The following is a 27,676-nucleotide window of genomic DNA, read 5'->3' as shown; positions in this document are numbered from 1 at the left end:
AGGACTAATTAGGCTGCCTGTCCCACGTCTTATGGGACAGTAAATGGGATCTGTTGGCACTGTGGTGTTCCTTTGATCTAGGCCTGTCAAACACTCAACAGTGCTGCGTTGTGCTAGAGAGCCTCTGGGGAACGCACACACAAACACACACACACACAAAGAGTGAACTAAAAATGAAGATTTGTTTGTGTACCTATTGACAGGACTCTGCTTTTGATTTCAGATGCTGCGAGCAGAACACGTGTAGCTGCACATCACGGCTGTACTTGTGGGTGAAAAGTACGACTTGGATTGTCTCGTTTGTAGGAAGTCATCATTTCAGTTGTAATGCTTAAACTGAGCTGTGTTTTAATGTGAGTGAGAATCTCTGCGAGAGAACAACTGTTGAAGCTAATTTGGTGGAAAACATATGGGAACAACTAGCTGTACCCACAGTTAACAATTCAACTACCTCAGTTTGACTGAGGAAAATACTTAAGGCATGAAGTGATGGTTAAAGGCTGAAATTATTTCCAACTGAGAGGCGTATAAAGATTGGAACGTCTTTCAAGTGTTGAGTTTAATACACGTTCCATTTCACATAATTTTTTTAATGATTTAAATTATTGTGTGTATGTATTAGTATCATTATTGTTTTTATTGATATCATTCTTTTTTAAAAAGCAGAAAACATGGATACTATGTATAACTTTGTAATGTGTTAGCGAACCGTTTCTTGGTTACAAATCCAGCAGACACAGAACATTAGCATTCATTTACAGCCATGTTTTTGACCACCTGGCAAATGTAAGTCCAACACTCACAGTCCTTTTAGCTCTACTTTGTTCTCCACCAAATTCAGCCGTGAAATGCTCCACTGCGTTAGCCAGCTAGTCGCTAGCTTTGTCTGCCAGCTGTTTGGTCCTGAGCAGATTCTGTGAGTTTATCGGAGTGTTTTTGCTGCATGCGACAGCTGGAAACGACGCTGGGCTGATGAGAGCCGTGGGAATAAACCAGTACAATAAAGCTGCGGGCTGTAAAACCAACGCAGTGAGCTGAAAGACAGAAAAATGCTCCCTGGAGTTGAGGGGAACTGCAGAGTCAGCTTCGAAAACTATGAGCAAGCCCTGTCACATGACAGTTATTTGATCCATTGTGAAGCTCGCATAGAATACATCCTTCCAGTCGTCTTGCTAAGCCTGTCTGGTGTTTCGAGACAGTAGAAGCTGAAACAAACTTAGTGTCCCTCCACTAACACTTTATATGAATATCCCTGACATTAAAATGATAAAAATAAAAGTAAAGTTTAATGATCCCTGTGAGTGAATAAAAATATCCCGTATTAAATGCATTATATTACCCAGTTAAATGGACTGCGGCTATATTTGCAAAGCAACGTGCATTTAATAAGCAGCGGCAGAGTAATGATGGAAAGATGCTTCGGCAGGCTTAATGCTTTGTTATCAACCACGACGTGCGCACTAGTACATCACCACACGAGCTGTTTTTCCATAGAATTTTATTTCCAAAAAGCAGTCAGAGAAAAGTAAAACAAGCCAGTCAAGTACAACAAAACAAATCCCCCAAAGGGACGAAATAAAAACAAAAGCTGATAAAGACAGAAGGCCTGATGATATATACAACAGCAGACATCTTTTTGGTGTTGCAGTACCAGTGAATCACTCGACATACTCGTGGTATTCTTCACGTGAAATCAAAACAAATAACAAAATAAGGTCTTTTCTTTCAATGGACAGAGAAGGTTCTAAAAGTCAGCTAAGGCACACAGAGCCTCCCCGCAAGAAAAGGAACGGGGGAAACGTCAGAGTTCAGAGAAATTTGTGCAACGGTTGCTCAACATTACATTCCAGCGAGAACAACAACAATCTGGCGTGTGATTTTCTCTGAGAGGCAAACGGGACATGGTTGCTGTCACAGCTGTCCATAAACACTGAAACAGGTTATGTATTTTTGATCAATAAACACCATCAATTCACTTTTTGTGCCCAGTTATTTCACTTCAAAAACTCTTAATAATTCAATGTCATTTTACCACATCTGTATTTACATGTACAATACCTTTTCAACAATAGTTCAATACAAAATACCTATGTACATCTTCTTCATTTGTTAATCATTTTGTTACAAAATAGGACTTCCACAATGAGTTACATTTATTTAATTCACCTTTTTCCAAAACTGGCATTGAGCTCCCGTAATGATGCGCATTGTGTGAAGTAACTGTTGTGAGCGCGGCGGCACTGTGAGTGAAAAGGTGGCAGCAGAAGCCGGCCGGTGAAAAACCAAAGTAGTCCTTTACGACCCATCCCCAGCAACAGGGTAGATTTGAGAGGGAAGGAGTGATAGCAGTTCTGACCGACACATCCGACTGAGAGGCAAGGTGAACTTGACATTAATGAGCAGTAATGTCTCTTAATTAGCCAGCGCAAAAACACTCACTTAGCTCGTGTGATGGCTAAACAATGTTGACAATCGTAGACTGAACTCCTAATTGGCTTCAGATGAAACTTATTTCAAAGTAAAACAAACGTGCGGCCGTCCCTCTTGTTCAGGATGTGTTGCTACCCTCCGCGGAATCGACTACTCTCGAATGTCCAGAGATTGTCTTGATGGCAGAAAAGGTACTTCAAATGCAGATAGATTGGAAAAGGCGCCGTAGCCCCGATCTAATACGTGATGCGTTTTGCAATCAAGACACGATATAATATTCACTTGAAGTTTTACATTATTGTCACAGCATGAAGATCACTACCACTCACTATCATTCTGAAACTGACGGGAACCATGAAACACCAAAAAGCACAGCTTCTCCTTCGACGCCCACACGTTGTCCGATGTGTTTGCTTGTGAGGAGTGTCCTTGTTCGCCTTCTCTGTTTGGTGAGGTTGTTAGGTAGCTGACCTCTGACCTCACGGGCCAGGGTGGCTTTCTCTTGTGATGCACTTGGCAAACAGCCACGTAAGAAAGCGAGACAAGAAGATCTATTCAGACAGGACAACACGGACTAACACACAGGTGCGGGCCATAAAAAGGTACAGTATAGGTTTGGGGTGTTGGCCTTTGTAAATAAAGGCGGCTTTCTTTACAAAAAAATATTTATCATGCTGCCAAGGCAGCGTCGCAGTTATTTAGTCACTGACTAAAAATATCAGTATTAATATAAACTTATAAATAAATAGCGACTCATGGACCCCCCCCCCCATTCACACTTTTTGAGACTTCATGTATAATCATGTACAACTCCGTCACTGAAATGACTGGAAGAAAGTAAAAGGAAAAAAAAAAAGATGACACAAGGAGGAGAATTTTAAGGTCAGGTTGAGATCATTTCAAGTTTGAGGCAAGTTGGTAAGAAAACCAAGACGGACAAATCAGTTCTGTCTCTGTCCTCTGCCTGTCACAACATCTGGGTTTGATTTAAGAAAAAAAACTACACTATGCGAATGTTAAGTCTTAAAATACTATCGTACAACAACCACAAACGAAGCGTTCATGAATTTAGAACGCTAAAACGTCTACATTAAGTTTCTATTATAATCCAAATAGGTTTCATTATTCTGAGAAGGCCTCTGGATTTGCATCTCTCTTTTTCCATATTGACGAAATGTGACTGCAGCAGATGTTTAGCCCGGCCGCGACAGTCCCACATCCTGATCAGGCACTGAACTGAAAGAAGTTGTGCTGCTGTTGCTGATTTATTCCACTGATTCACAAACGGAGTCACTGAGCTATCAGAGGCTCCAGAGTTTTGAGATAATTGGCTTTAATAATGCTAAAATATTTGTTGTTAAAAGTTTCTTCGTCTACGGGAAATTTGCTTTTATTGGTGCTGCATTTGAGTCGTATCAAAATGATCTTTTTATTCTGTTTACGGTGACGCGCACTTACGGAGGCACATTTCATTCGGTACCGGGCTACCTCCCCCCACACACGTCTTCCAGCTAAGGCCTTCGTGCAGCAGAGCTTCGTCTGCCACCGGTGTCGACAATCCGCACTCGCCTGACCGCTGTGCCCTGCGCAGGGCTTTAAAAGCTGACTTCATAATTCATTCAGCAGCAAAATAAATGCTCGAAAATTGCAACGTTTGATCACAGTAAAACTCAGCCATGAGAAGGAAAAATAAATACACTGAGAAACTGAAATAGCAAAGCCAGCATAATCCCCTAAAAGGAGGAACCCCGTGGGAGGATCTGAAAATCATTCTCCTCGCTCTCTGTCCAGACACCCTCGTCGACCCCCCCCCCTTAAAAAACCCCACATTTTCTTTTGTTTCTTTATCCTACCGAGACGGAGGAAGAACACTGTTCCTTCCCCCAACTGCAACAAACCCCTTAAATAAATAAAAAATCAACAGTGAATCTCCTGTGCCGCGGCCTCCTGTCCAGCTGGAGGCCTCGCTGCTACCTGATGCGGCCGTCGGCGCGCGGCGCTCCCATTTGGGATTTGGGGTCCGGGCTAAGGGAGCTCCAGCGGTTTTTGGGGCAGGCCTGCATGACGGGGCAGGCGGTAGGGCCCACGGCGCAGACGTCGGCTGCCTCCCACAGCTCGCCCACCAGGCCGTCTGCCCAGCGCTCGAGCTCCGGGCCGGTCAGGGCGGCGTTCCTCTTGGCCTGCTCCACGTAGCCCAGGCTGACGGGGATGTTGAGCACTGGGTTGAGGCCGTGGAAACTCTGCTCCATGTAGCTGTTCTTCGCTGGCCCGTTGTGGAGCTTCAGGGTATCCTCTGGAGAGACGTGGGAAGGCAGAGAGAGAGAGAGAGCGGAGAGGGGAAGAGATGATGCGTGGAGAGTTGATAATCAGTGGTCAGACAGAGGGAGGGGATTGCAGAAGTGGAAAAGAGTTGAAGGGAAAAGCAAGAGGGAGACATGAATGTTAAAATATCAAAGCAGAGAACGTGATTTGTTTTATTACTATCTGAACAGCTGAAACTGGTTGCTGATTTGCATGGATTGATTTCTACGGCCGGACTCCCTGAATCTCATTCCTTGACGTGGTGTGTCGAGCCACTGCAATGCTGACTGTTGGGAAACGGTCACAAATACACAGACGCGCCCTCATTCTTTCTTCCCATGACGGTCAAGCTCGGCAGGAGGACAGAACACGCAGACACAACTTTAAACACTTTCTCCACCCTGAGCACCACTGAAGCTGTAAATTCCTCACTGGCCCTCTAACTGGGGCGCGAGCCATCCTCTCTAAGCATGGCTGAGCAGACATCGGCGCTTTTCATGCACTGGTGACAAAAAGATGCAGTCAGACATGAGGTGCTCCACCAGGCAAGGAGATGTCCGACCTGTGCCAACTCGCTCTGCGGTAGCAGAAAGTGTTATGAAGTCATGCATCTGTGTAAAGTTTTGTGTTTGTGTATAAAAATGTGTAGTGTGTGTGTCTGTGTGTGCGTCTGCTGCTGCCAATGCGGGTGGAAGGCCACGCCATAAAGTTTTACTGGCACTGCACGTTGAAGGGAAACCTGGTGCCAGACATGGCAGTAAATTATAGATGTGTGGATGGAACAGCTAAGACGAAAGAACACACGCACGCACACGCGCGCGCACACATACACACACACACACACACACACACACACACACACACACACACAGTAAGCCAAGGATATGCACGATTATTACACGAGTGGCCACAAGTGACAATTACAATACATCCCAACACTGAACTTGACATGTGTTACCGTTGTGATGAAACGATTGAGACATTTATTAGTTAAATGCTAAAATGGAGTCTAACAGTGGGTAAGAAGAGTCCAAAAGTCAGTGAACTGACTCAGTAATAGCTACAGTTTACCAACATTAGCCACTATAAGCTTCTGGTCATAGCAGACCACAGAGTGTATGAATATTGCTTATGAATGTAATTTTACATAATCTGCCTCATTAGCTCGAGGAAGATTGTGTAATTTCTAAATGAAAAAGGTCTACAGTTTCACTTTTAAATATGCAATTACAGGAGTAACACAGGCCTATATTTTCAACTATGATCAGTTTAAAAAAAACAAAATACTGTGACTACTGTAACTCTTTAATCATGTATTAATATACCTCATATTTATATAGTAAAAAAACAAGCAAATGTAAAGTACACTCAGCTTCCAGTTTATTAGGTAGACCTCGCTAAACCTCATGTGATCATACAACAGCCAGCGGTGGAAAGTAACTAAATACATACATTAACTGTACCAGAAATGTACTAGTACAATTTCGAGGTACAGTTAGTTGTACTGGACTTCTGTACTGTAACTCCACTGTATTATTTATTACCATTGAGTAAATCTAGCTGATTATGCTTATGCACTTCTACTTCAGTAAGATTTTCCACCTCTTCCCACACAAAGTATGTCTGTGAAGATTCTCCTCATAAAGGCTAGAATGGTCGGGTTTGGTCAAAAAAGTTTCAGAGACATGCTGATTTAACTTCATGGTCATTCTGAGTTGGAGGCTGAATGGCTTTATAACAGGAGTGTTTTTCATTCCTTTTGGTTAATCCCATTTGTATTAATGAATCACCAGCAAATCATCAATGAATCAGCAGCAGCTGACTGTGTCTGACATTACTAATCTTCCTGGATAACTGTGCTACAGCATTGTAGGGACCGCAAGCCAAGAAAAACATGTATTGGGGTGAAACACAGTTAAATTACTACCAGGGAAATTTCTCCAGAGAAGCCACAGCATGATTATGTAATGTGATCCTAAACAGCCGTAAATCAGAGATGAATATTTAATGCATGCTGTCGCACAACAGACGCCCCTGCAGCCCCGCTGAGACTCAGGTCAAACACAAAAGCTGTAACTTTATTTGCCGTTTCTTTTCGTCATTAAAGCGGCTCAATGAGATTATTAAACGGAGAAAGGCGCGATTATGCCGAAGCTGGCGTCTCAACTCTCAGGTGACTTTGAAAGCAACGTGGCTGCTTACCATTTAGAACAATGCATTCTCGCCCCTTATCCATGCTGGCTGATTGATTTAATTGTGTCATTGTTTTTCGAGGGCTAAGCGTGCTGTTGTTTAACAGTCTGTTCAGTGTGTATGAGCAGCTCGCTGGGTTATTAAGGGTGACTTGATGACAAACAACCAGGGTCTGCAGAGGCCCACAGGCTTGATTAGAAAGGGCATCACTGCAAATACAACACTGCGTGTGTGTGTGTGCGTGTGCATGTGTGTGTGTGTGCAGACATTTTAGAGCACCTAAACTAGCAATCGTTACTTCAGGGTGATTGCAATGTTACTCTGCGACACTATGGCGGTGTCAACTGAAAAGAAAATACTCAAAATAAATCGTGTATTCAAGCTCTGTACTTTCATTTCCAGCATCCTGCATATGAACTACTGATCTATGGCAGATAAAGGGGCAGTAGGTGTGATTCAAATCTAAAATGAGCTGTCCATCATGGATTTATTGCAGCTACTAGTTACTGTGGAGAGCCTTCCATTCTACAGTAACTTACAACAAACACTTCCTTTGTTAGGCTTATAATGCTGAATGTGTGCCCAGACTGTGTCAGACTGAGCGATAACATGTCGCGTGTGACAAAATAGTCAATACACTCAGAGGTGGAAGAACAATAATCAATAATAAACTGTAATAAGCATCATCATTAGTACTCTTTCTCTGGAACGGCCCCTTTCATAGTGTTTTAGCATCTCATGTTATTGGATTTGTATCACCTTCGCATTCACCTTCAATCAGCATTTCAGTGTACGGAGGACTTTATTTTACTACTTTAATCATTATGTTATGTTTCACACAGAAACAAAACAGAATACAGGAGCTCATTCCTCTAAAATCAAGTAACAAATCTGACCTTTTTTGAGAAAAGTCATGAAACCAGCTCTATTAATTATTATTATTATTATCATTATTATTAAATTATTACACAGCAGCAGGTGTTTTTTCACAGAAAGTGAAAAAACACCTGCTGCTGTGTAATAATTTAATAAAGTCACTGGATTGTTGTTACTGATGCATTAGAGCTAATCACATCATTATTTACAGCGTTGCTTCGTCTCGATCATGTTTTAGAAGCTAGTGCAAAATGGAAATGCACAATAAACCACAAGCAGCACCAAAATGGACTTATGTACAACATTGGAGTAAATGCATGTAGTTACTCTCCACCACTGGCTACACTCGACAGTATAATGGCACAAAAATGACAAAATGAAGCCCAGATATTACCAACCAACTCCTCTGTGAACACTGCAGCAAAGTGCGGTGGTGCTATAAGCTTCACAAACACAGGATTTATTGCAGGGCTGTTGTATTTGATTGCACTCTGCAGCTCTTATTTTACCCGAGCAGTGCGGGACTTCCACCACATCTAGATATGTAGTGAGAAGTTTGGCATTTAGAGTAACACCTCAAGTACTTTTTTGATGAATGATGTTGTTGGAGAACAGCACATCGGTGCAATACGTCTAGATGGGCCATTTGTACAATCAATAGTCATTTTGTGTTATGATGAAGTGGAAACAAGTGCTAGTTATAAATAAGCCTTGTGACCATCACACAGAAACCTCTCTCTCACCTTGTCGTATGGGCTGGTGCTTGCTGTAGACCAGCGGGGCAATGAGGAAGCGCATCTCAGCCACGGGGCTCCAGTGGTGCAGGATACGAACGCTCCACACGCCTGGCCGCAGAGGCTGGTTGAGCGGCGGGCGGTAGTGGGTGAACTCGGCGCTGGCGTTGATGAGAATGTCGTAGGTGGCGGCGATGACGTTGGTGGGGTCGATCCACACGACTGTGACGGTGACGTTTGGACCCTTACTCCACTTCTGCATGCCCACCGTCTCGTCCATGGGGCCCATCAGGCCGCCGAAGTTTCGGAACATGCGTTCTTTGGCGTCCCACTCTGTGCCGATCTGACAACGGAAGGAGGCGGATAAGGGAATGAAAGGGAGCGTGAGCAGGGAAACAAGATTGAGTGACAGAATGAGGTAAGAAGAAAGACAAGGAGAGAGGCAACAACAAAAAGCACAAGACATGAGGGCACAGAAATTCACTCCTGCAGCTGCATGTAGAGTACAGAGATTATAAATAAGTAACATACTGTGTCCATGCATCACTATCTGACCAAGATCATACCATGAAGAACCAATATCTGCACTGAATTATCATGGGAAATAATCTTCAGCATGCATTTTTCATCAAACAGCACCACACTCCAGCGCAACCCTCCACGCAGCCATTATATAACGTTACAATATGCAGAAGCTGACAAGCCTGATTGCTTCGTCCTGCATGTTTGAATCCACTTGTCCACAGTCACTGCTACTGTATGCCTGAGCAATGTCTTTGGCAAGGAATATGAGAGACAGGCCGAGGAAGGCGCATGACTAGACCCCAACCATATCCCCCTGGGGTGAAGATCAAATGCATCCCTGTTTGCACATTTCAGACAGATAGAGAGGGGAGGCAATGAGCAGCAGTATCCAGTGTGAGCAGTGTTTAACCTAAACAGAAACTACAGGGGAGAAGATTACAACCTGACACGGACGGGAAAAATCCAAGCAGAGGAAGACACTTTACATACTGACATAATATGCAGACGCAGCGACCAGGATAAAAAGGAGCAAACCTCCATAAAAATAAGGTTTTAGCGCCTTCAACAAAAGGCTGAGAAAGGCGGCTTTCTCCGCAGCAATTTTGAGAAACTGAATGTAAAAATGTAACAGATAATGCCAAAGTCAAATAAATCTTTGGTGAATTGTGAGACACGCAGCGCCTCTGGCTGCAGAACACAGGACTAGCTGCCAGCCTGCCGCGCACTGGAGGACTGCCAGCGGAACAGTGAGCCATTTAAGATTATTACGTCCTTTAAGTTTACATAATTAACATTTTGGATACATGTGTTTGCAGGTTTGTTTGTTTGATTAAACTGAGATCTATAGGTTAAGTTCGAAGACCGACTCTGTCGCTCAACTGAAATGACATAAAGCCAAAAAAAAAAAAGAGCAGAGAGAGCAAATTACAAGAGGGGGAAGAAAACGGAAGTGCAGCTAATTGCCTTTAATGTCTTCGTGGCGGTCAAGGCTGTAACTGAAGAGGTGTGATCTGTGCTGGATCGCAGAGATTGCAAAAGCGTGCCATATGCAAAATGAGAGACATCGAGCGATCGAGATTGATGGGGGAGATGGGGTGATAGATACAGATACACACACACACACCTCACTCACGCACACACACACAGACAGTGAAAAATGTACCGGGTGTGAGCAGAAATATGAGAGGGATGGCGGCTTTAGGAAGCGCTCATCCTTACAATGGTGGCTGATTAACACAGCCTCACCCTGCTGCACGATCAATGGCTGACTGGAACTGATTCTGTCTTACATCCTTTGAGAACTGCGATTGCAATGTACAGTATAAATAGCCATTCCTTGCATAAATGAGGCAGCGTGTGTGTGTGTGTGTGCGTGTCTTGGCCATCCGTAAAAGACACCTCACTTTCTTCTCCATTATTGGACTGACCTCTGCCATTTCTGCCCCTTGGACCTCGCTTCTTTTCTCTCTAAATTACTAATCAACTCTCTTGTCTGGCACCTCTGTAGCTCATTACTTTATTCAAGGCTGACTCGCTGGCACGCGCCACATCCCCGATTGATTGGCAGCAGGCTCGTTCTCAGCCGCAGAAAGAAATGAAGGGAGTATTGACGGAGGAATCTCTTGGTAATCCACCGGGAGAGCGCATGCAGGAGGCCGACTAAAGTTAGAGTTGTGGGAGAGGGTTTCTGACAATGTTTGTGTTGGGTTTCTGCTTCTTGGCCCTAGTTTATTCTGCAACAAACCACTCAGAGCGATGTAAATTATACACAACACACCAACAAGTTGTGTTTTTGAGCCGTTTCGGGCCAGATGAGTGGGCGGATTTACTCCACAGGCTTTTCACTCTCGGTACCAACACACACACACACATATGGCACACACTGTACACACAGGTTAATAAGGGGCACATGCAACTTGTTGACTGGCTGCGTGCCTCGTGACCAAAGCTCGATGCCTACCCTGGTCACCACAGAAATAGTAGGCAGAAGGAGGCAGCTTTTCCTAAAAGAGTGTGAAAAATAGTACTATATATTGACCTATTGTGTTTTTCTGCAGAGAGCTGGAGGTCCTCATGCCCACACAAATATATGTTGTTGTTTCCACATCGGCTGAAAGTTTGCCGAAACACTTAAACTTCATTCACAAGGTTTATCGATTTAAAATGTTGCAATTACTTTTTCCCGTGGCGTCACTCTCTTGGCGATTCGGCTCAAGGTGCAGTGTATCTGCAGGTAACAGACGAGGCCACCAGCAGCAAGAAATTCTTTCTTCCAGTACGAAAGTGGGTCAAACAGGGATTAACTTCTCGCCCATTTCAGCCTCAGCCTATAGCTTACGCTGACCTCCACACTCAACCTGCCCCTTGCTGCTTCTACCCAATAAGCTTTGGCTTAAGACCAATAGCTAATCAAGCCTTATGACCCCTCACCAAGTCGCAGGCTTATGACCTTCTTTCACTTAGAGCCATACTTAGAGGAACCTGCCTTTGTGGAACTAGTGCTGATCTGGCAACCTCCCTGTGACCTCTACCCCCTCTTTTCATTTCCTCCAGTCTGTCTACCGGCCTGTTTACTCACACTTTCCACTCACTTGAACCAATTATTCAGACTTTCCATTCATAACCAGCAATTACCAACAATCAACTTTACAACAAACAGAAGGAGAAACTCACACCTGATGATGCACATTACACAGTATCGTACATTATACTTTTCTTCACGTATGCCTCATCGTTTAAGTCGATTACCCGCATTACTTTGATCTTCTACTCAATCTCATGCCGAGGAAACATGAAATACCCTCATCTCATAAATCACCTCTATTCCATTTCTTCCCTCTGACCCAGCAACCCTGCAAACCTTTTCTCCCCGTCTCCGTCTTGCCGGCGCCCACACTCTAACGCCTCTATTAAAAAAGACAGGTCAATTTGATCAGGCAGCAGCATGGACAGTCCCAGTCTACATCTGGCCCTACTTAAAACCACAGGGCATGAATGTCCCTCGAGGCTCTGTTCAGAGGCTTATTAGTGGCGCTCTTTGTGGGGGTAATCAAACACAGGTGCTCACCAGCAGTAGCAGAGGACTCCCCTGAGACGCTGTTTATGCTACTGAGGGACTACAGGCAAGATGGCTGCTTGCTAATAAAGATACACTCTGGAGCGATGTATGAGGAAGGAAGGGTGGCAAACAGAGTGTGCACATGGTGCAACAGCTACCCGGGATCTATCCAAAGGTCAAGAACATCGGCCCAATAACACTCACAAATTAACACGTTATATCCTGTTGGTTTATCCAGTAATGAACAGAAAAGGAAGTGTGAAGACGAGACGTTGTTTTATGGGAGGTTGCATGCTGGAACTGGAGCTAGCCAGTTTCCTCCTAATAATGAATAATCATCAGAACATAACTCAGCTGTCCACCTCTCCAGAAACTGTCGGTGCTCTGAATCAGCCCGTCTTTTAGATTTAGATGAAGTCATTTAGGTGTCTGGTGCATCATTTTGACAGTAGGGTGGAGGGTCAGCTTCATAAATATCACAATAAAAACCCTGCTTTTAGGCTCAGATTTTTCAGTTTTGATAGTAAATTAAATGATTACTCTGAAATAAAAGACTGAGGGGATATCAAAATTGGGTAGAAAAAAATTGCAACTAGAAAGGAGAGCACAGACTTCTGCACTCTGTGCACTCTGCAACTCTGCAAGCGCAGCCGCTGCACATGTCTGGACATATTTACAAAACTGCAAGAATCCTGTCAAGACATGTTTGTGGCCAGCTGAAGCCTCGTCATCTCAGCTGTGCATTTATTATGTACTTCTAAATCGGAAATATTTCACAAACTTAAACATTTGTGAAAAGCAGAAATCGTGACACAGCAGCTCCCATGAAGCCACTGTTTACATGCTGTGCTACCCCACAGGATTACTGCTACCCAACTATAGTTGTTGACTGTAGAACTGCCATTTACTGGATGTTAAGATGTATGCCGTTTATTGCCCTCCCAGGCACTGATAACAAAAGGGCTTGTCCGCCCTGTGATTCAGATCCGCTGTGGGTTCTTCCTTCACACATGTCACCCCCTTCTACCAAGTTTCATAAAAATTGGTCTAGTAGTTTTTCCATAATCCTGCTGAGAGACAGACAAAACAAACCAACAAACAAACCGGACCAAAACCATAACCTCCTAGGTAATAAATATGAAACATGTGGGAGCCTTATGGGACTGGATCTGGCCCCTGGGATGACACACAGTATACTACTTTGTGTGTACATTTTTATCTTTAAATGCAAACAGCGGACAAAATTACAGAAACACCTGGCAGTGTCCAGTCTGATGGGCTGCAACTCATAATGGAAGTTCACCATGTTCATTTTTTGTGTCAAGACAAATGTGTATTATACTTACATCAAAACGGGTTCCTCTCTCTCTATATATATATATATATATATATATATATACACTTACATTGTGGCAGACCATCAGTCAAAGTCAGTCATTCTACTGTATAAGATTTCTCGAACAAAGGGTAATGCACCTCTCAATGTCAAGTCTGAGTTGAGGTGAAATACTAATTTTAACTGTGTGGGCTGTAAGTGGCCCTACACTAAATCATGCAGTAAAAAGGCCTATAAAGGCAGCTGGGAGGCGGCAGTAGAGGAGTGAAAAGAAAGACATATCTGTCTTCCTTTATAGCTAAAGGAGGACAGGGAACACATTGTTAAGCCAACCATATGGTTTATCTAGCAAACTCCAGCGTATAGCGTTAGTATAATGGGTCATATCTGCTAAGCTGACAAAAAGTCTTATTTAAGCTCTTTCTGCTCTCGTTTTGAATGACAGATGGACAAACTGAGTGACTGTCAGCCGCTGCACAGTGCCAGACAGCGGGCGCTTTCTCTGGCTGAGCATCCAGATAAAAGCCACAGCTCACATCACTTCTCTGTCACTCACGGTTTCATAGGCCAGACACACAAACAGGCTTAGTGAGAGGGACCGGCAAGGCCACTGGAAAGAAGTCCAGACCCCTTCAAGTTCACTTGGTGACGGCTGGAAAAGGTCAAATGGGGTCAAGGTGTGTCAAGGTGTAAGCGTGTGGTCCACAGGCACAAACAAGACAAACACGTTCATTCAACGCTTTCTGCAAAGGTGTGCAGGATGAACCGGAGGAAAAGGTCAATTTATATTCCCTCAGTTAATTCTGTCCTTTTTAAAGCGACACTCTGAGGCTGTCACATCACAGCTGAGCTGTGTGTTGTGGTAAACATAAACACAGATTAACATAACAAGACAATCAAGGGAGGCATTCCAGTGTGAAGGTGAGAAGAAGTTCTATTAGGAAACAACAAATAAGCAGCACATGAGGCGCTCATCCCTATAAACTTGGATGAATTCAATCAATTTACATTTTACAAGGCCATTACAGGCACCAGTTTAATTGTGTGGAGATGCGCCGCTATGAGTCTTGGCAAGGTCGCCATAACAATGAATATAAGGTCACCATGGCAACGAGCTGTATATCGAACCTCTAATTATATGCACCACATAGGACAAACTATGAGGTGCTTAGGGTTTTAATGGAACTCATTTCCAGACACTGGCAATGGCTGACTGATTGTTTTGTGACTCATGCCAAACAAGCGACTTCAGTGAAAATGAAAACCAAACGTGGACCAATCTGCTGACTCACCTCTGCGTACTGCAATCTGCTGAACGTGCTGCTGGGCGGCGTGGTCAGCTTGAAATTCTTCTTGGGAGCCACCCAGGTCTCCATGGTCTCCAGCTTGCTGGTTGCCAGGTTGGTGGCGTGGTGCTTGACCAGGTAGCCCTGGAACTGGTCTGACTGGAAGTAGAGATGCACTGACACCGGGTGGCCCATGGGGAAGTACCTGGCAGAGCGTCGAGAGACAGAAAGAGAATCCATTAGCAAACTCGATACCCGCTGACCTACCTGCTGAGCCGCTTTTCGGGGCCGACAGTGTAAGAGGAGGAGAATATCTAGATCCATCTGGATAACGTCTGCGAGGGACCAGCCTTGGACATGCTAATGTGGCTGAATGCTAATGTATGCTCTCAGTGAAGATTAGCGGTCAATGTGCTCTGTGAGTGTGTGACATGGTGGACATTAATTCAATGACCTTTAACAGAAAACAAGTTGGTCAAAGACATGGGTCCACCATGCTGGTAATTCCCATTGAGTATTGCTTGTTGGCTGCTACGCCCACACTTGCATAACCGGGGTTTTCATCTATTTTTATGCTTGTACAAAGATAAGCAATGGATTAGTAAACAGTTCATCAAAGTGCCACTGAGCCCTTCTAAGTAAGTAAATGACAACCTTCTACTCTGCTAATTATGCTCTACATCTCGCTGGTTGCTTCAGCATGTGCTCCCGTTCTGAAGTGGAGAGGACGGTTAAAGAAGACATGTGACAGGGCAGCCCGCAGCGTTCTGCTGCCTCCAGAAAATTACAGAAGAGTCACGGGCGCTATTGGCAGCAGATTCAGATTAGTCAGAGTTCTGAACACACGCAGACAAATCCAAGTGAACACATTACAAGTCTGCTGAACAAAGTTGAACTGGGTCATCCAGTCAGCTGAAGCCCAATGAAGGTCTCGCCCCTCTGATTAGTCTGTTGTTTGTTTGCATGTCGCTTCATACGTGGCAGAGGGGCCGGCCCTCGGGGCAGCCAGCCCGAGTGACTTCTGGAAAAACAAAAAAGGGGCCAGGGTGGGCACTGCTGGGGAACGCTCCGCAGCTGCTCTCTGCACACGTCCTGACTCCTTCTCGCCCACATTTCTCATCCTTCTGCTTCCTTGAATTCGTCTTTATTCCCATCTCTTTTTGCACTCACACACAGACACACACACACAGACACACACACAGTCCCTCCCTGCCCCCCGGTGCCCATGGCCTCATCAGTATTCCACTAAAGGACCAGGAGTCAACCCGTCCCGGTAAATGCTACCCTGACAAGCAGAACAGCAAATATTTACACCCACAAGGATAGCAGTGCACACTCCCTCCTCTCCTGCTCCCTCTAACTGTGCCTTTCTCCCTTTCTCCTCTTCTTTTCTTCTCTCCTCTCCCATCTGCCTCTTCCTCTTTGCTCCTCTTTTCTCTTCTCCTTCTTTCATCCTGCTTTCTGTCCTCATCCCTCATCCAACCCCCCCCCGCCTGCCCCTGTCTTTCCCAAAAGAGACGTGGCTGCCAGTGTGAGAGGCGGCGAGAAGGGGTCGGGGCGTAGCCTGCACAGAAGCTCCATTCAGGCTTTTACTCCAGTCTCTCCAGCCGAGTCACAGTGGGCTGCTAAAAGAGCCAAATCCCTCTCTGTGGCCTTTTCCTCTCAGTCTCACACTGAGGCTGACCCATCCATCTGTTGGTAACACATCTGAATTCTACATGCATGCTAAATATGCGGCTACACACACACACACACACACCATATGTGGCCGTACTTGAGACTTCAGACCAGGACATGAATAAGATGGAAGACTTCAAAGCAGAACCTTGATCGGTTTTAATTACCTGGCTTGTTCAGTAAAAATCCAGGTCAATAAAAAAGAAATAAAGCAGGCCATGCCAGGCAGGCCTTGTGTGGTCATACACACACACACACACACACATGCACAGGGTGTGTTTAATTATAAGGCCTATAAATTCAAATATAAAATCACGGGGCTCATTTTGCTTTTTATTTCTCTGTTTTGTTCGGGCCGATCTTAACAATGCCTCACCGCAGCTGTGACTCATTGTAGCTCATTATTTATGTACGACGTCCTGATTCATAAACTGGTATCATATACTTATCTTGCAACACACCAAACACCATCGCTAATGCCTGTTTGTCTGTTTATTACGCGGGGGATTCGGAGAAATAGTGCATTATTTATGGCCTCCGCCTTGTGATGCTGCAGTGATGCATTTCTGACAGAACACATGATAGACCAGACAGGACCGCTGCGCCTTTCTGAGACTGCCTGTTAAATTATGACACCGTGTTAAGCCTCGGAAAATGTAGAGTACGGTATTACACGATAGCATGTGTAACACAATGCAACATGGATATGTTGGGCGCCTCTCATGTATTAGCATTACATTGAATCCACAGAGCTTAACACATGTTGGAGACGTTTGAAAGAGACACATTTACTGCTGCTCTGTCGTAAAAGCCTCTTCAAACCAACTGAATCAAGTGAAGACAAAAAACCTGTTTCTTCACGTCCTATTCCAGACAGCTGGAGATGACATATGTCTTTGCCGTTTTTGTAAAACACAATCAAATTATGAATGCACTGTTTTGAATTAAATATAGGAGATAAATATTAATATTTACCATCACTGGAATTATACAGTATGAAATTTTAGTCCACAATGTACAAACTGAGCAGCAGAGAAATGTCGTTTCCAGCAGCCATCTTTGTTTGCTGTTATGAAAAAAAGGGGCACAACTCAGGAAGGTTCACAATCTTTGCCACTGTGCAGCAGACAGAATGTTTTCAAATGATTAAAAGAGTCTCTGAGGATTCTGTAAATACTTTCAGGACAATGGAAAGTGATCTTCAACATCCTACCGGCTCCTGCAAAGATCACTGGGGAATCATTTGTTATTTTGTCGAAAATCAGACGCTTAGCTGTGTGACTCCAATGTAATGTTAATACACGAGAGGCACAAAGTGGGGCTAATGTTGGGTAAGCTTACGGGTTTATTTCTCCTTAATTCTGTCATTCACTGAGGAAATAAAAAATGCATTTATATATTCCTGCCACTATGTACCAGTAAGCAATACCTGCTTTTCACATATTCTGCTCATTTCAGAAAGGTGGGCACATACCACCGAAATCATTCTTCTCATTATGAACCCGCCTTCTCGTCCCAGCGAACCAGCGTCCCTGGACCCAGCGACACCAAAAACAGCTCCCAGGCTTCACCCTGACTAATAGTTTGCATACAGTTTGAGGACATGAGACTTGCCCCAAAAAGGCTTAATACAGCTCACACGCAAGGTGACACTTCAGTCCGCGTGCAGTTGCTTGATATGCATGGATACACTCGCCGGATCACTGCTGGGTGGAAGCCCACATACACCTACAAATACTCTACAAAACACACACACACACACATAAGGTGACATTTGAATTTGCGTGCGTATGTTAATAGGAAGCCTTGTATACGCAGACACATCAACAGGAACACTCTTGGGTTGCTTGCATAGACGCACACACTCGAAACTTACCCTGCATACACACACACATGCAGACATTTACAGTATTTCTCTCTATTTCCTCCGTTTTGGCCTTTGGCCTCTCAGCTTTGCTAAATTGCTTTTACATGTAAACGTTAAAGACTGAGGTTTGCTTGTGTGACTTAAATGCTTTTTCTTACGGGCTCATTTCCTGGCAGTGACAGAGATGTGGAGACCCCCCCCCCTCCCTGTTATACATGCAATGACACACACATGCACGGATGTACGTAACCACCTTTTCCTTGCTCCTGCTCTCTACTGCTAACAGATGCAGCCTACGAGCAGAAACAGCTGTAGCCAATAGATGGGTTTTGAGGTTTGACAGATGGAAAAATGCTTCCTTTCTCTTCCCGGTTTTACCCGCAGGACTTTACAGAACACCCACAATGCAGCGGGATGGGGGGTAGGGGCGGGGGCGCTGGCATGGGACACCTTGCTGTGCCGGAGTCCTGCTTACAAGGTGCAAAACATCTCAGCTGACACGAGGGTTTGTGCTGCCTCCTACAGCTCCTCTACAACAGCAAGTGACGCTGCGCTCGGAGACGCTATCAGTCAGCTTACCCGACGACTTCTGAAACTTTCCTGAGCAGAACAATATGAATCGGCTGCCTGGATGACTAGAAGCAAAAACAGCGTGCCTCCATATATTGCTGAAACAACTGCTTTCCATCATGTTGTGCTCCATTTACTTTCTGTTATCCTGTCTCATGTGGGGAGAATTCATCCTAATGTTTGTTGATGTCGTTAAGATGAACATAAAGATGCCATCTTGCTCCATCTTTTGTTTCGAGGTGAGATGCTTTTTGTGAGATGCATGGGGCTTCCTGTCACACGTACGCAAATGAGCAATCTACACCTCTGCTTTCTGTTTTGAATCAGCATATTTAATTCGTCACTGTTTTTTAATCGCTTTGTGTCTGGGTATCATCGCTGTGCAAATAAACTGAAACGGAAAGCTCACCTAAAATGCTCCTATGCCAGATGCTACTGAAAACATATGCTGCTGAAAACCCTCACTGAAGTACGTGAAGCTGAAATGTTCCATTTGACCATTAAATATGAAAGCACAGTGTGGTTCTCCCTTTTCCTTCTAACCACATGCAGTACGTTAACAGCGCTGGAATTCATACATTTCCACTAATAATACACTGGCCTGAAGGGACAGCTTTTGATGCTATGAACCATATAGCCTTATTATCTCTGGGATGAATTGCGTCATATCATGTTACAAAATGAACAGCAATACCCAGAGTTCCCAGCTGCTGACTGGAACTACTCATTGTTGTCTTATTTCCATGACATGCGATGCCAGGCAGATGTCACATGAACAGCGACACAAAGGGTTTTTATATGTGTTGTGGTTGCTCATGTTATGGGTGTGGCTGGCTTTTCAGAGTAAACACAAACTGAAGTGCACCTGTGGATGAAGGTGCATGTGTGTCATGATGCTGTGGTGGATGGTGATGGCGGTGTGATGGAGAACAGAACAAAAAAAAGTATTTGCATAGTGCATTCACAAAGCTAACCTGCAGCTGTGATCCTTCGGGTTTCCCTGCAGCGAGGCGGCAGCTCTGGCCAGGCCCAGCCGTGAGAAGGAGTGGTAGTACGTGAGCTGCGTGTCCGACAGACTGGCCACGCCGTCTGGCTCGTCGTACACGCTCTCCCAGTACGAGTTCAGGCCCGGCGTTCCCTGGGGAAACGGTCCAAACAGGTAGCTGTCCAGCTGGTTCACTATCTCCTGGTTCACACTGGCTTCAAACTTCCTGGCAAAGAAGGTGGGCCGCACCGTTTGCTGCAGAGGGACAGGGAGGCAGGGAGGGAGTGGAACAAGGCGGCAAAGCGGGGAGGGATGAGATAAAGAGAAGAAAAAAAGGAGAAGATTAGGAAACGGTGGTGTGAGAGGATGGCAGGGGAACAAATGTGATGTGTTAGATGTGTGGTGAAGTGATGTGTGGGCTGAGAGAAGAGAGAGGAGTATAGGTGGTAGCAGATGAAAGGGAGGCAAATCTGTTCTGTATACTTATGTGAATTAATTATTATACACATTATACACACACACAAACACGCACACACACAGAGCATATATACGCGTATACATAGATACATACATACATTAAACCATTGTCTCCTCAGTCTCCCTCTGTCGTTCATTTGCAGGGCGACCGTCAAAACGCATTAGTAGTGGCTTCCAACCTGGGGGTCAGGCCCACCACAAGGGGTAGCAAGATAAATTTGAGGGGTTGTGAGGAGATTAAAAGACTAATTTAGATTTGCACTTGCATTGTCAAAAAAAGGGATCCATCCCAATGCAGCAGAACCAGAGATATTGTCTTTTTTATTCCACAGCTTCTTCCACCTGGTGCCCACGTTACCCACAGTGCAACTCGACCCCCAGCAGCTCAGTCAGGGGCTCTGGTGTGCTATGCTAAGCAGAGAGGAGCAGGGGGCTACAGAGGCCTGGTAGGCTCACTTCTTTCTTCACAGTGACATAACTTGAGGCCACAAAAAGCTTTTTTTCCACATAATAAGTAAGTGAGTACCCTCCAAGACCTGTAAACAGACCTTGATGTGGAAAATTGACATAATTCCTCTTCGAGAACGGAGACACATTACTGGATAAATGTCCTTATTCAAGACTCTAAAACTTATCTGAGTAAAACAGGGGGAAAAAACATCAGCCTTTATGGTGATAACAGCTCACAAGCAAACATGAGTTTGTTTTAAAGGGTCACAAGCCAAAAAGATTGGGAACCACTGCTCCCATGACCCCTTATCCAGTGTGTCAGAACAATGCACCCACTATAATATTTGAATTAACAAGGAACTACACATCGTAAATGCGCTGCGTTAGCCCTGCAGACGAGATGAGAAAATCATACCGTACAGCAGCATACATTTTCTGAACTGAATACTTTAAAAGCCTGAAACGTTTATGGACAGAAAGACTGTGATTGCTATCTCAGATCCAGGGAGGGGTGTCAAAGGTTAAGGAGAAATTGAGAAGATGAACCCATTGAGAGAGGTCTTAAAAAACCTAATCACATCACAAAGAAACTATTGACGAAAGGCTGCAAGTCACTCTGTGCCAGACAGCTTCATTGCTGGAATTACAGTCAATGTTGGTGCCCAAAGGTGCCCGACGAGGAAAGATGAGAAGACGCCTCACATGTCTCCCTCATAAGGCACTGTCCCGTTCCCTCTGCTGTTTTTATCCACCCATTCATCATCTCTTTTCTCAACACTGCTTTGTATTTGTCGCTCTGTCTGGCCTCCTCCACTCCCACCACGTCTTTCTCACCCTCTCTGTATCTGTTGCTTGTGTGGTTGATGGTGCATCATGAAATCTGTCGCCTCCACGGCTTGGCTTCCACACAAAGACGTCTTTTCAGTCCCAGACACAAAACTATTTACTGATAGTTACCCAGCACCGAACACCTCGGTGCTACCTGCGAAAAAAAACAAACAGAAAAAAAAAACCCCGGAGACCTAATCAGGCCGTGGTGCACTTCGGCTCTTTCTAATGCTGCTCCGGCATGAGGAAACGCCGCCGTGGCTTCACGTGGCACCAGACGATGCATTAACCATTGGTTGATCGGCTACAGATATCAAATGAAACACCGAGGCTTTTTTTTTATTTTACACATTCCCAGGCTTTGTGCTTTCTGACATGCCCTCAGTGCAGTCAACTGAGAGAACCAGGCTGTCACAGCCCGTCTTTCCAACAGACGAAACACATTACTAAACAATGATGCGCGAAGACAAAAGGCACATCACCATCCTCCAGAACAGCCCCCTCCCCTGGTGAGTGCACGTCAGAATCCCTCTGCGGGACTCCACAGTTGTACCTTCAATTATTCGTCTCATCTGCAAACCAAACTGCTTTACTTGTCTGTATTTTCCCCAATGCTACGGTTCATTAAGTCCTATTAATACCGGGGCCTGGCTTTGCTTTTGGAAAGGCTGCTTTGTTCCCATGGTCGGACTTCAGTGATACCAGGGTGCCAACCAGACCCAGCGGCGGTGCCAAGGACCTGTGGTAACGTGTTGGCACCGGGCTGCCTGAGGCTGAGGCGAGACAGACGGCAGACGGGTCTGGCGAAGGGAGAGGCGAGGTCAGTGAGACGGCTTTGACTGGTCTGTGAAGGACAAGACAGACGGAGCGCGTGACGGCGCTTAAATGACGCGACTTCAAGAGAAACGTAACTGTGGCAGAGTGTTTTAAAAGTCAAACTGCGATAGTGGCTTTCTCTGGGGTCCTGCAGTCACTGCCATTCATTCACTTTCATTCTGAAAAGCTAACTAACCCACTTCTCTCCCTCATACTCCCAGCAAAGAGGATCTAATTACTATTAATTTTTTTTCTCCCCCCTTTCAGGGTCATACTAATCGAGGCATAATTTTGCCCATATTGATCGTGAAAGCTGTGGGAACAGGCTGGATGCTGAGGCTGAGAGGACAGACCTTGAGGGCAGAGAATTTAGAGATTGGCTGCAGCTGATTTCCCACGACATACTGAGACGCAAACGTCCGCTGGAAGTGATGTATTTCATTTTAATTTCTGAATGTTTGGAGGTTTGTCTGATGTCTCTGATGGACATCTTTTATCTGGAGCACAGCGCAGGGCCTGAACTTATCAGACTGCTGAAAGGGACATTTTGGACTTTAATGAAAGATAAAAGTGAAAATCCTTCACTTTCACTCCTACTCACAGATGTAAGAATAAAACCTACTGCTGAAATTTATTTTGACTTTAAAATACTCAAGACACATATTGTTTGTGTATGTAACCCTGAATCCTTGGATATTATATTGCTTTTTTCTAGATTTTCCTTATAATATATGATAGTAAATTTCCAACAGTTTCATCCCCGCTCATTGGATTTGAGGCTACTTGTTAACATCTTTTGTTAATAGCTGCTGAAGGTATTAGAATGAACAATATAGCAGCTGTAGGGTAAATACATGTGTCTGCTTCCTACTCTGAACATTAATGTGATTAATCACGCGATCCCCTGCTCTTTCAGGTTCCTCCTACATGTCACTGTCAGTAGGAGTAAGTAAGTACAAGTGTCTTTTTCTTCATTTTTAGCAAAGCAACATTTACTCCTAAACCTGCTCTTTGGAGGATTCTGCCTTTGCAACTACTGATATTTGAATGCTGAAGAGTGGGTCGACACGGGCCACACAATGCTCGTACACAGGCAGCGTCTCTCACTGACGTATGTAATGGATTACATCTTATAGGCGCGTATATGGCACACATGTAGTTAACTGTTGCAGCATTTTACATGATGTTCTTATCGTAGTCTTGAGATGAAGGCCGATTTCTCCATTCAGTGTCTGGAAAATGCAGTCCAGCCGTCCTTCGGTGGGGGGGTTTGCCTGCAGCTATTTCTTTGTGATGGCTTTCTTGCTCGCAGCCAAAAGGATTATAAAGAAATATTCAACCGGTACCTTAACTCATTAGCGACTTTGCCATGGCATTATGCAATAAAGGTTTTAAATAAGATAAGATATAACTTTATTGATCCAACACTGGGGAAATTAAGATGCTACAGGCAGCAGTAGTGGCAAGAATGAAAAGGAGACGAAGACATAGAACTAAATAGACAATAAAAAGGGATACAAAATAAAATCAACTATGTAGTATGTACATTATATACAAAAAATGTATTTACATTCTATAGTCCATGCTATGTTGCTATACTATACTATATATTATGTTATACAAAAACCATGGTTCATCTTATACTAGATTTTATATCAAATTCTGTACTTAATTTTATGCTTTAATATGTTAATATGTAAATCATGTATTATATCATATTTCTGTATGAATGTGGACAAACACTAAGTGTCATTGCTGAATCATATTGCATATTATTTTGGTGTACACTACTACAATAAATATATCATATTACTCTCATGTGTACTATAACCCCGCACCAACTAATCACACCAACATGCATGTCAGAGACAGCATTGCACTGTGGGTACTGTGTGTGCTCTGCCTGCTTCATAAGTTTGAGTTTAATTGCTCTTGTATAATTTCTATTTCAATTTTAAGTTAAAATTTTATGTACATGTAATAATTAATATTTAACTTTTCTTGATTTATCTGTACTTATTTATTAACTTGTGCTTAAACCTCACTCCTGTTGGATCAGTGCAGGCTTATCTTATCTGAATTATCATATTAAGGACAAAAAAAATGCCATTTTTCAGGCATCAGACAATATTTTTTTACCGGGCTGCCTTCAGCATTGTTTGTGTCAGGGAAGCCCTTTGTAGTACAGTACATTTTAATTTCAAGCTCTATAGAGAACGTTAATAAATTAGATGTTAATAAATACCGTCCCTGACCTTGCAGCGCTGCTACCTCTGCTTTTGGCCATCGATTGATTTTCTCCACATTAGTGATGTGTGTCATTATTACCTGGAAGCGGTGGAAGTCTGCAGGCTTGAAGTCATTAGGGGAGCACCCGCACCAATCCACGATGTGCTTGTACTGGCACTTGCAGCCCAGTTTACGGTTCCAGTTGGTGATGCGCAGGTTGTTATCCACCATGCTCTCGCAGTGGGCGCTGTTCTCCAGCACCGTGTGGAAGAACGACTGTGTGTGGAGAAACAGAGACAGAAATGGGATAGGGACACAGAGGGAGGGAGGAGGGGGGAGACAAAATTAGAAAATTGTATACTTTTTTATTTTTTACACTATTCAATTCACGGAGAGCAATAGAGCAGCAGCAGAGAATGGAGATTCACAGTAGCTCATGATAAAAATCCAATTTCCCCACAGAGATCATTCAGTTCTCATCCAATCCTTGTACACGGATGGAAAGTCAGCCTTTACATCTCGCCCTCACAGCGATGAAAAGACAGCGTATACTGTCTCTATAAGCGATGCTGCGTAAGTACAGAGCAGCGTTTACCTGTCAGTCAAAGGTTAAGAAGCACTTGAACGTGTGCGTACGAGCACGCGTTACCTCGGCAGGCAGCAGAGTGTAGGCGTAGAAGCGCTTCATGTTGGTGACCAAGTCGTCCTTGGAGTTGATGACATATTCCACGAACATGCGGTTGAGAAGGAACCAGTCGGACCCGCCGTCCACCGAGATGCCCTCCGGGATTTTACGGTCACCCAGCCTCCACATGTGGGTGTCGCACTCGTAGAACAGACGATCCAGTCCCTGCTTACGGATAAACCTAGTGAACACGTACAAAGATACGGTTAGACCACCGCTGCTGAACATATTTAAATTTACATAACCCTCTAATTATTTTTGTGACAGGAAAAAAAAAGTAAAAATCCAGGTGAAAATCATACATTAAGTTTAGCATTTACATAAAAACATGCGCATTACATTTAGAGGGACACGTGTGCATAAACAGCAGCTCATTTCTATTATTCCCTTTACTTTCTATCAACAGAAGACTCCTGAGCCGTGCTTTTCATAAGAAGCCCTCGCTGACTGTAAACACCAGCATTGTCCTCTTTCAGTGAGAAACACAACTTTTGAGAGCAGGGTGAAAATCTGGATCCTTCTGAAAGAAATCTGGGCTGAAACTTGGTGAAAACGGGAAAAGAGATGAGCTAAAAAAAAAAAGTACACCGGTAAAATATGCTCACAACTCACCTGCTGCAACAGACAGATGAATCACTTTTAACAGTAATTGTCATTAGTTTCTAATCGAAACACTTGCATGTCCAAACATTACTTTCCTCTGCATTATGGCAGAATTTGTCTCTTGTCCTCGGCCTTAAAAGACTTGACAAACGTGTTGTTCGCGCTGTCACGACACACTTTTATCAGCAACAACAAAAGTGACACCCGCATACATAATGGATGGCATTACTCCCCTGAACGTATCGAGTGTCAGATGGAAGGAGTCAAATTCAGGTCAACCCGGCTCAGATCGTTCCCTCTGTTCTCCAAACACTGACTGCTGAGGTACTGACCTTGTGGCTCACAGGCACGCACGCAGGCGACATTTTAGAAATGCACGCATGCATTTTTCAAGCACTTCAGTTTGCGTCATCCGTCCACACGTGTGGACACGCTGCAGTGGTGGATTACCGACATATTTGTTGTTTTTAATTTGGAATTAAATTGGGGAGAACAGCTTTACTCTCGTCAAACAGCACTGAACAAAATTCTGTGACTGCAAATATAAAAAGGTACTGCTGAGTCACGCTGACTCACACATCCTTGCTGACTGTTGTTTTCCTTCCCTTTTTTCATGCGTTTTGGGGGTATTTTTGCCCACAGTGTTGGGCGATGACTGGTTTGTCACCGGGGTGTGATGAGGCAGAAAGTAGAGGGCGGTGGGGTGGCGGCGGCGGTGGGAGAGAAGGCCGTTCTGGCAGCGACCTCGCTAGCTCACCCCACCAAGAAGGTTAATTAATGAAGCCACAGATGGGAGCTAATTGTATTATGATTCAGTGACCACGGCATGCTGGCAGGAGTGCACCGTGTGTGCACATAGGTGCTGCTGAGAGTGAGTAAAAGAGACAAACAGAGTGAGAGAGCGAGGGTGGAGTGTTGTGGGCTGATTAAAATGAAGGCTGAAAAATCTGCATCTCACCTGGCGTTGTCCCGGCCGTGGGACTTGATGAAGTTCATGTCTCTGTATTTGGACAGGAAGGCCACCAGCTGGTTATTGGTCCTGAAATGGAAGAAAATGACTGACTTTTGACTGGGAAACATATGGTGAGACGTAGCTGGAGGTGGACCGATCACTGCACATGCTGCGGGTAGAATGTGGGTTTTGGAGGAAAGCTAACTTCTTGCTATAAAAGTGTTGCTTAAAGACAGCTGAAGTCCTAATCCTGTGTCCCCAACTGTTCAGTTATCTCTCGTTATAAGCTAAATATATATATGTATATATATATATCTTGCCCATCTTGTGAACCCACAGCTAGCAGAGTGATATCATGGGCCAGAGGTGTGTGTCTGGATCTCAGTTGGATCTGTCTAATTTATTCATTTCTTTATTGTTCTCCTCCTCCTGCTCCAACAAAAGCAATCCGACCAGTTCCCAATGATTTGATTTAAACACCCCTCATAAACTGAACCCTGCCCATACAGTACATTCAGCTGCCCTGGGTAATACGTCATATAACAGTGACACTGAACTTTAAAGCATATTTTCTTAGTTAGCGTCCTGTGAGTGATGTGGTCTAGTATGAAGACACAGTTTTCTTCCAAATTTCAAATAGTTTGGGTTATTTGCTAAAAAGCGATATTTGCATGAGTGTTTTTACATTATCTTTGCTTCTCTCACTGGTTTGAAGTGAACTGGGCTCAAACGTAAAAAGCTAACGTCACATACTTCTGTGCATGAATCAGAATTTGATGTGACGTTTGTGAGAGCTGC

The 27,676-nt window shown here is 44.3% G+C and overlaps 1 protein-coding gene across 1 annotated transcript in view; it reads right to left on the bottom strand.

Moving 5' to 3' along the window:
* Nucleotides 1-4,393: 4,393 nt before the first annotated feature.
* The window catches only part of LOC121604294 (xylosyltransferase 1-like), a 72,166-nt gene continuing 48,883 nt past the window's right edge, over nucleotides 4,394-27,676 (bottom strand). Inside the window, exons 5-11 of the mRNA XM_041933773.1 lie at nucleotides 26,885-26,965; nucleotides 25,288-25,504; nucleotides 24,738-24,914; nucleotides 19,828-20,093; nucleotides 14,746-14,944; nucleotides 8,544-8,877; nucleotides 4,394-4,723 (exon numbers count right to left, since the gene is read on the bottom strand). Of these exons, the coding sequence (XP_041789707.1) occupies nucleotides 4,401-4,723; nucleotides 8,544-8,877; nucleotides 14,746-14,944; nucleotides 19,828-20,093; nucleotides 24,738-24,914; nucleotides 25,288-25,504; nucleotides 26,885-26,965 (1,597 nt within the window). The 3' untranslated portion in view covers nucleotides 4,394-4,400. The remainder of the gene's footprint in view (nucleotides 4,724-8,543; nucleotides 8,878-14,745; nucleotides 14,945-19,827; nucleotides 20,094-24,737; nucleotides 24,915-25,287; nucleotides 25,505-26,884; nucleotides 26,966-27,676) is intronic.

Source organism: Chelmon rostratus, chromosome 3 (assembly GCF_017976325.1).
Source record: "Chelmon rostratus isolate fCheRos1 chromosome 3, fCheRos1.pri, whole genome shotgun sequence".
Taxonomy (NCBI): Eukaryota; Metazoa; Chordata; class Actinopteri; order Chaetodontiformes; family Chaetodontidae; genus Chelmon; species Chelmon rostratus.
The sequence above is the reverse complement of the archived record's forward strand: the minus strand, read 5'-3'. Positions and strand labels throughout refer to the sequence as shown.